We start from the raw sequence: 10,364 nt of genomic DNA, 5'->3' as shown, positions 1-10,364 counted from the left end.
AAGACGTTGAAACAGTGGGGCGACACTCCTTTCGGCTTTTCCCGGCCCCGTTCCGCTCAACATTGCTCCGAGAATAAAACAAACGAGCAAAGGGTTGGCACAACTTGACGTCCCTATACGTGTACGACCACAGATAAGATAATGACTTAAATTTTGACAACCATAAATGGCCGAAAAGGATAGTGTCATACATTAGAAAGGGACAGCATAATTCGTCCCTCTGAATCGCTGTCAATGTTCGGTTTTGTAGGAAGTGTCGTTACTATACGGTAGTACTATTATTTATTCTGTGGTTGAAGTTTGTATGGGGAATCAGTAAAAAGCAGATTGTATAAAAGATTCCCCCATAAACGTATTTCAGGATTTTTAATAGTAAATAACCCCCAACCCTTTAAATTAAGGGATGGAAGATTGTCATAAGCAACTTACAAAAATAAATGAAATCCCTTCAAAAACATTTAAATGTAAAATGTTGCCAAGACGAAACCATAAGGCTCGCGCTGTCAAAAAGTTATATCTCTTGTAGAGCCAAGCTCAAGCCAAGCTTCTAATTCTACGAGCCCTTTTATTTATTTATTTAATATACCAAAATATATACTTAAGTTTGAGTAATCTCACCCTGGGTCTCTCACAACTCACAACCCGGGAGTAAGTCAAGTGTATACATCTTACTCAAAAATATATTACGTCCCATAGCATCTTATTCCAGTGTAATAAGAGCGTAGTACCATATTTATTAAACGATTCTTTCGATACATATTTTTGCACTTGACTGTACCTATAACCGGTTGGGTGTTTTCAGTTTTCTTAATTTTTGGAAACAGAATAACCAAATCAAAATCTGCTTGACTTCCGTGACTCGTGACCCTTATTGATATTGAATGCATTGCAACTTGTAAAATAATTACAGTAAATAAAAAGAGATAAATTAAATATGACTACATAGGTATTTACGATGTTTGAAGCCACATATTCACTACCAACATTTTTGTTTAGATACCAGGTTTATAAACAATGTTTCGTAATGAGTACCATACATTTTCTCAGAAACTATGTGTACCAACATAAGTACCAAGACTGTTTGTAAACAAACTTAGTAGACTTAAAAAATATTACAGATTCATACTACTCATATTATCATAATACCTGGGCGACCGAGCTTTGCTCGGTTATAACTATTTACTGTAATATGGTGGTATATGTCGTACAATAATCTTAACTACATTTTTTTACTAAATTAAACTTGTCTAAAACAATAAAAATTAAAAAATTACTTACATGTAAACTTGAAAATACAAAAAAAAAGTTAATCACCGGGCGAGATTCGAACCCGTAACACTCGTTTAGCAGTCCGCGTCTTAAGTCTTAACCCGCTGGACCAGACGGACAGCGGGCGGTAACACGAAATTAGCGACCATATTCTGCGTCGAAAGAAAAACGCATGAAAACTCGGAAACACGCGTTTTCCCAAACATAAGACTAATCTAGATCGATTATTTACCCCCAAAAACCCCCATATACCAAATTTCAGCAAAATCGTTAGAGCCGTTTCCGAGATCCCGGAAATATATATACATATATTATATATATATACAAGAATTGCTCGTTTAAATGTATAAGATAACGCAGAATTCGAACTAAAAAAAAAGTTTCCCGCGATTCAATTAGATCTTGAATGGTTGGTAGTTCATTGTTTTTTTTTATTATCAGGATACGTTCAGATATCAGCCGTAGATATATTTCTGAACATTTGTACCAACTTTCTTCTCAAAGTACAGTATTAGGTTATGGTTTAAATATGTTCTTCTTGCATATGCAACTTTCTGACATTGAATCGCTCCAGGAAGATATTAACAGGGTATATGAATGGAGTATCTCAAACAAACTGATTTTTCACCCTGAGAAGTGCTCTGTGATGTCTTTTAGCCGATCTCGTAGTCCGCTAGTTGGTAATTACATGTTAGGAACGAAATTAATTAACCGCGTTGACACTATTAAAGACCTAGGTGTCATATTTGACCCGCATCTTAACTTTCATGCTCATATGAGAACCCTAGCTACCGAATGCTATCGGAGATTGGGATTTGTCATCCGTAACGTTCGTGATTTTGACAACACGATTGTTATCAAGATTGTTTATACCTCTCTAGTTAGGAGTAAACTGGAGGCAGCGTCTGTGGTGTGGAACCCCCATGAGGTCACTTACGCTTTGCTTCTGGAGAAAATCCAAAAGACTTTTCTAAGATTTTTATTTAAAAAAGTCTATGGGTATTATCCTTTCCTTTACCCGACAAAATATTTACTTGGAACTCTGGGTTTTAACTCCTTAGAAGTGAGGCGTAATTATGCACTTATGATCGGCGCGTGCAGAATATTACGTGGAGATTCAGACTGCCCTCAGCTGGTCTCACAGCTGGTACGCCTCCTCATCCCTTCTCTGTCCGTCGCAAAGTTCAATTTTAGGCCTCGTAATCGCGACTTACTTGCGGCTCCTAAAGCACGCACGAAGGCGTACAGGCAATCACCACTGGTTCGTGCTTTGCACTACATCAACGCACTTCTCCAGTCGGCTCCAGACTGCGATCTTTTTGCCAGTAATTGGAGGCAAATTTGTGAGCAATGCAAAAACCATTGTGAGGCAATGGATGACCGTCCGTCCTCAGTTAGTTATTAAGGTTCTCCTGTGTTTTGTAATTCTATTTTTATGTATAACACAATTTAATGATCTACCTACTTAGTCCCAGATTGTATTCTGTACCTGATGTGTATGCATTTATATACTTTCTGTCCTAAATTTCGCAGTGCATTAGTATATACTGTAATGCTGTGTAATTTTGTTGTTGTTAAAATAAAATAAAAATAAAATAAAAAATAAAATGTTAATATATATAAATTAATGAATAGAAAATAAAATGATTCTTATTCTTTCTGTGAATTGCACTTCGATCCCAAAAAAATATTATGCCGTTCCAGTGTGTGATATTTGGATGTATTGGAGTGTTGCCTTTCGATAAAAAAAAAAAAACGTAAAGCAACAATTCAACAATGTCTGCATGATGTCTGCCTGACATTTTGACTTTTGTGCTTTATCGCTAATTATGATATTATTTTATTCTTCAGCTATTTAAGTCAAATTAATGCTATGTATTATTCACCACGATGCCTTGAGGAGCCTTAGGGCCTCATGATTTGTAGTGTGATATTATTAAAGTGCAGTGTAACACTATAAGTGAAGGTAAAAATGGATTCGGAGGGATCCAGTTCTGGTCTGCCGGGTTCAGACAACCAAGATTCCAATGAGCCCACCCCTCCAGGAACCGTTATAAGCTTTAAGGTAAAACTGAAGACCATTTACATTTAAGGTAATATAGTAACAATAGTATTTCGTTTTCAAATTAGGTCATAAGTAAATATAAATACCTTAAATACATAGGTACTCACAGGTACATATATAGTTTATATAGTACATGTGCATGGCCGAAAATAGTGCCTAGGGAGTGGTGCAGTATTGATTTATAATAGTGCTTCCATCTATATTGAATTGCAATTACTCATTATGTGAATTATTTAGCAATTGAAGTATAACTTTTAGCATCATAGAAACAAATTCTGTTTTAATATTTGCATCAGTGTGTTGGTGTTTTCTGTTATAGGCTGAACTGTCATCAATAAGTAGGATATATTTTTTATTCTTAATAGCTATCTAAACTTGATTTAATATTGTTCCTATTTCAATACTGTAAATAAAACCACATCTATTGTGTTTTAAGGAGTTTGGGTGATTACAAAAAGCAGTTAATGAAAAAATTTAGATAACAGTGTTCATTTGTTATTCTATTATAGTTAGTGTCATTCACGAAGATCATGTTATTAAAGGGTAGATTTGACAAATCTGTGACACAAACTATAACTCAATCAAAACTTGCCAATTTTGATTTGACAAAATAAAAATTCAAAATATAATGGGCGGCTTGAGGATAATGTACCTACACTTCTAAGAGTTATTACGGAGAGGAGCATCCTCAGTGTAAAATAACAGGATAGAAACCGCTCGAACATAAGAACCAGAACAAAAGTAGCAGATATCCTCAGCCACATAGACATGCAAAAATGGAGGTGGGCAGGTCACACTTTAAGATGTAAGAAAGAAAAGTGGAGTCAAAGAATTCTCATGTGGCACCCTACAGATGGGTCAAGATCGTATGGCCCTCAATTAACATGATGGGAAGATGAAATATACTTACAGTGGTACCAATCTGGACAAGAGTGGCAAGAGAGAGGAGATACTGAACTAAGTGACTTCATATAACTATTCAAAACTAACTTAATATCATAAAAACAATAAACATGTTCAGAACAAAGGGCTATATAAATAAATAAAAGTTATTATCTAAAATAGAATTTAAATAGAAGGAAAAAATAATTGAAGTTTATCCTTGATATTTCAGAGTACTCCACCCACTCTCCCCCGCAAACTGCTCCCGTCATCTAAAGGAGTGGAGAATGCAAAGAAACGTCTCCGAGCATTTTCTATACAGAAGAAGACACCAATCACTGCTGTCCCGCTGGCCAAGCCTGCGAGTTCACCTGCAGGGACAGGTATGTTATTTCATATGTCAGGTATGTAGTTTGACATTGTAAAGATTCAGGGTCAAATCATGCTGTTCCATTCTAATGTATGGCACTATCCCTTTCGGCTATTTAGGGTTGTCAAAATTCAAGTGATTATAGTAGTGTAGTTGTGCACGCATAGGGACGTCATGTTTTGCCAACCCTAATAATTGCTCGGAGCAATGCTGAGCCGGACGGAGCCGAGAATGACCGAAAGGATTGTCACCCCACAGCCAATAGATAGGTAGGATAAGTTCGCGAGGTTGCTTCAGATACCCGAAGGGCAAATTGTCCAGAAATAGGAGGATTCAGGGAACAATATGATTGAATTTAAACTGAGACATACACACAGTGACTTTTATGTCTCTGGGACTGGGTTTCTATTCCGCATTCATTGAAAGTTTCTGTTTGACGCAATACTTGACTGGTGCAGAATGCCTCAAGGCATTAAGTCCGCCATTTGTACTATCTTGTATTGTGCAATAAAGGTTAAATAAATAAATAAAAGACCTTTAATAATGAGAATGTAACAAGCTAAAATTATTTCAGGTAGCACAGTGTTGATCGGTAAGTTGTCGAGTGTGAAGCCTGTGCCTCCCAAGGTCGTTGAAGATGAGAGCAAGAAGTTGGCGAAGCCACCTAAACCTGGAGCAAACAGAAAGAATTTTCAGGGTGTGTAAATAATCAGCTTTTTTTTTAAATACTTTTATACAATTACAAAGAGCAGACAGCCCCTTTATAGTAAGCAGTTATCCTAGCTTATTATGTCTTAAAGCAGCCATACTCAACCTGTTTTTAAGGGTTACAAAGACGGTTTTGCCTTGTAGCCACGGGCCGCATGATTCATTTGCTTAACGGTGATTGGATGACAAGGATCTATACCAGGAACACCTGGCGGGCTACTGAAAAAAGTCAGGTGGGCCACAGGTTGAGTATCGCTGGTCTAAAGGCTAAAATCACAGTGGCTGTTCGACACGTTGAGTGCGTGATGCGTACGGGCAGAAATATATGGTAACAAGTTTGTCATCACAAAGTCTGTGACTCTTACAATATTTTTAAGAATTTACTTACACATAAACACGCAGGTTTCCTCTCTGAAATGTATTTCAAATTTCAACTAGTCAAGAAGAGAGTAGTAGTAGAGCCGGGAGGGTTTAAATTCAAACCCAATAACCCTTCTTTCAACAGACTCCTACACGGAGTTGCAGAAACGCACGCTCGCTGAGATTGAAGACATGAAGCGTAAGATGGAGCTAGTGGATCTGGGCATTCCACTGGGGCTTATCTGTCCCAGCTCCACCAACGAGCAGGCCATGCCCACTAAAGCCATGCCGCCGATTAAGACCTTTTTGGGTAAGTTAGTTGTGAGCGGTGAGGTGTCTTAAAATAACCAGAAGGCCGGATTAGCTTAATTTGTGTGTGAACTCCCGGGTTTCGTTACATTGCGGTGTTTGATGCATTGGTTGAATTAATTAACTCACACCTATTTAAACCTTTTTTTATATTTAGATTTTCTACTCTTATCGCCTCGGGCGGCAAAGCAATATCTTCAATTTTCGCGCAGCTACGAGGCGGCAAGTTTTCTATATTAAAAATGGCGGCCGCCGCACGCGCTGTTGTCGGAGGCATCTTGCCGCACGAGGGGTTATGAGCTTTTGCATTTTCGACTGCAACATCAACTTAAATGTAACCATAATTATACGCTTAACTGCATAGTCAATGCAACTTTAACTACTTCACATTGATTACAATATATATTTACTGCATTGTGTTCGAGTGGTTATTTGTCGAAGATAAAGAAAAGTATATTTTCACCTAAGTATATTTTATTTTCAGAATATGTAGCAAGCTAACTAGATGTCAGTTATTATAATTGTATAATATATGCTTTTCTTTTGCCTTTGTTTGATGGTTTCTTCAGTTCAATGTTTTTATATTTATGCACTGTTTAATCTCATGTTTTGCACTTATCGAATCTTACAATTTATTTTATGGTGTGCATTATAGTGAATCGCTAAAATCCCCGAGAGTGTTAATACTGTCCCCATTCCTATTTTTTTTAACGAGAATAGTTTAGTTGACTTTAAAGACATAAAATACTGCAATGTTCATTACTACTTTGTGAATGGGTCAAAATTCTTTTCGTTGTCTCGTTTATTGTCTCCAAAAAATGTGACGGAGTGTAGCTTTTTGTATGAGATGACCATGATACAAGCGTGACCGAGTGGTCCAAAATAAGACAACGAAAAGAATTTCGACCCGAATAGGTCAAATATACTCGAGCTCCGAGACGGGAGGTCCACACCGTGCCCATCGCACCGTGCAAATCACACCCTCCCGCATTCTTTGCTCAGAAATGTTCGGAGCTCGCGCTTGGCTTGAACTTCGACAACAGTCAACTGTCTTATTCTTACCGGCGCCGGCTCTTCGTTCACGGGTGCTAATGATTGTTCAAAGAAGTTCAGATGTGATTGTTAGTTGAATTACAATTGACATATATTGTCTGGCAAGTTGTTGCTAATGCGTCGGGCTTATTAAAGGAACCCGTCACCCGGGGTACGTTTTGGATTCTATAACTCTAGTATTCGTCCCAGTGAAACAGAGCATATGTCGGAAGATGGGAATATCTCATCTGGTTTAAGTGCGTACCGTACGTCATATTTCTATAGCTGTCTTTAGTGAGTCCATCCTTGAGCAACTTTTACCACCTGGAGTCGGCGCCTGAATGCCTCGCTGTGTTGTTCTAACCCTCTCCCTTGCACCTGTATAACTATCCCCCTCACGCATGCTTCAGCCCGCAGGCTCCGAGTCGCGCCGGTGCCGCGCCAGCGCCGCTGGGGTATGGGGTACCTTGTACACTTTTATTTTATGGGTGAATCAACTTTTTCTTGTCACTCGTTGATCGTTGCTATGCCTAGAATCGCCTGGGACATTTTTGTGTTAGTCATAAGCCCATCCTAAAGCGTTTTAGTGGAACGTTTTTCTTACAAAATTAGCCGTTGTCTCTTATCTGACTGAGAGGAAATAATAACAACAAGAAGAAGTTGAAACACTTATGCTTGCTTTTGCATGTCGATGGTAGCTATAAGTTAAGATTAAGATTATTTCATAGTTACTTTAATAAAATAAAGATAAATCTGATACACTAAAGAAATGTCTATACAACATAATGTATAATTCTTAGTAAATTTTCTGATTCATAAGTAAAATTGCTCTCAAGTAGTTAATTTTCAATGGTCCTAAAATTGTGTTTACATTAGTAAAGTAAAAATTTCAGATGCGAGTAAAGTCGACGAGATAATTAGAGACGCAAAGAAAGCGAGGGCTGAAGGCAAAGAGTTCAAATTCGACTACCAGAAGATTCTGCCCGACTACGACAACCCCTTCCAGCGTAAAATTAGAGACGAAGGCGAGAAGGAAAAAGAAGATGCAGCAGAAAAAGAACAGATACACAAATCTCCTCGACCTCCAAAACTTAACAGAATATCTGTCAGCAGGAGTAGGGACAGTAAGAGGAAAAGTGACAGATACGAGAGTTCCAGGAGACATTCTGACAGATATGATAGATCTAGAAAAAGCGATAGGGATAGATATAGAGAGAAACATGATAAAAGTAGAGAAAAAGACTCTAAGAGAGAAACTAAAGATTCAACAAAAAGCGGAGGTTCAGAGAGTGTAGTCGATCAAGACCCGAAAGAGACAGATGTTAATCTCAGCGATTACTTGGTGTGTGACAGTTGGTCGTTGGACAATGATGACAAAACCGCGAGTCCTCAAGTTGATGACAAATCTAAAGCGACTCCTACAAAAGAAAAGAAATCTGAAGAGTCTAGAACTGCAAAAGATTTAGACAAAAAGAAAGAGGAGGAGAGGAGGATGGAGAAAGAAGCAATTTTAAAAGCAGTCGACAGCCCATGTCTCATAAAGATAGAAAAACTACAACCTGTCATTGATTCCTTTGAATATGAAATAGATCCTAATGAAGACGATATATTGTTTGATGAGCATTCTAAACCAGAATACTTTGCTAAAGTTAAACCTAAGAAAAGTTTCGATTACAACCAAGATACAAACATGTCTGACAGTTTAGCTGATGACAATTTCCTAGAATCAGTCATAAATGAAATTAAACAAGAAAATATAAGTGATGATGAAAGTCAAGATAAAGGTTTAGTTGAATATGATTCTCCTATAGTTGACTTTAAATGTCAAGGCACGCCTGAACTAGATGATGATAGCAGGCAACGTTTAAGTCGAACAAGTGACTATAGCGATAGCTACAGATCTACTGACAGTGGCTGTAAGAGTACTGAAAGTGGATACAGGAGTACAGAGAGTGGATATACCTCTAAAAGTGAAAGAGAGAAAAGTTCAGAAAAGAAGAGTAAAGGTAGAAAAGATAGCAAGAACACAGCAGAGGAGAAGGTGTTTTTGTCGGTAGAGAAGGTACATGATGAGACGTTAGAGAGGAAGGTGTCAAGGTCCACAATAGTGTCGCTGGAAATGTGGGACTTTGTGCTCAAGATATGCCAGCCGCTGCTGTTCCGGCATGACAAAACTAAATGTTACAAGTAAGTACAGTTCGCTTTATAGTATAGACTATTTATAAGTACTAATACGCGTAAAGTAGGTGAAATATAGTGGCCATAATGACAAGTGCTTGAAAATCTTTTGTTATATTTATCTTTTCACCTATCATGCTCGTAAAATTGGCATGACGTTTAGGTAAGTCGCGTGTAATCGACATTTTTTATTATTATAAAGCATAAAGTAAAATCATCTGCTACGACCCTTATTAAATGAGCAATAAAGTTTAAATCTGCCATACAAACCCCCGTACTCGCGCCCGTACCGGCGCGCTCCCGACAGGCGCGCCACCGTCCGGCCCGAGTACGATTCTCTTTAGTCTTTAAAAAAATACGCCATATAACCTAAAATATTGGATATTTTTGTATAATTTCTTTGCAATCTAAGTGAAAAGCAGAGTGAAACTCAGGCATAAATGTCAATTTTTATCCTCGACAAAAATATACGCGCCCTTGCTATACAATATACTATTTCGTCGAACGCGTATAATCCACCTTTTATCACTTCGCGTGCAGCGGAGAAAAAATACTAGTGTGGTTGCTATTGCATGCGTTTTAGGCCCATTTTCGCGATTTTTGTGTATTGAACGAAAGTCCTAAAGATTGCTAATTACATTATTGGCAAACATACTGTGAAAAAAAAAAATGTTTCAATTTTTCAAAAACTCTGCTAGTTAAACCTACTGCAATTTAATCGGTCAGTCCTGTCGATGAACGGCCGATATTTCGCCTTCAGTGTTTCGAACCACAAGTTTTGTAATTGGCTACTTGACAGTTTTTTGTAAATAATGTCAATCGATCTTGATTTTCCTGAGAATCAAATATCTATGTAGGACTCATGGCATTTAAGCAACACAAAAGTCCGAAATGAGAGTTAAAGTCTGACGCTCGCACTCGACGATTGAAACGCCTCTAACAAAATGATAATGTAATGTGACATCACATTACATTCATTCGTCCTAAATGTATGGAAGATCGAGAAAATTGCTATTTTGACCCTGAAATATTGCGTTTATGTATATAGTTGTCTTACAATTTATTTTTCAATAAAATGTAAGGAATCGAATGGTACCATTACCTTTTTTCTTTTAGAAAGTATTAAAAAAAAGTTTATTTTTTGGGACTTTGGAGCCTTGTATTTTTTAACTCCACTAGTTTATAATGGAT

The 10,364-nt window shown here is 37.6% G+C and overlaps 1 protein-coding gene across 1 annotated transcript in view; it reads left to right on the top strand.

Annotated features, from left to right (window-relative positions):
- The first annotated feature begins 3,035 nt into the window (after window positions 1–3,035).
- The window catches only part of LOC133530798 (uncharacterized), a 31,114-nt gene continuing 23,785 nt past the window's right edge, over window positions 3,036–10,364 (top strand). The window contains 5 exon segments of the mRNA XM_061868863.1: window positions 3,036–3,334; window positions 4,449–4,599; window positions 5,161–5,283; window positions 5,800–5,964; window positions 7,889–9,182. Coding sequence (XP_061724847.1) covers window positions 3,242–3,334; window positions 4,449–4,599; window positions 5,161–5,283; window positions 5,800–5,964; window positions 7,889–9,182 — 1,826 coding nt within the window. The 5' untranslated portion in view covers window positions 3,036–3,241.

Source organism: Cydia pomonella, chromosome 23, assembly GCF_033807575.1.
Source record: "Cydia pomonella isolate Wapato2018A chromosome 23, ilCydPomo1, whole genome shotgun sequence".
Lineage (NCBI taxonomy): Eukaryota > Metazoa > Arthropoda > Insecta > Lepidoptera > Tortricidae > Cydia > Cydia pomonella.
This window is presented reverse-complemented; position numbering and strand designations above follow the sequence as displayed.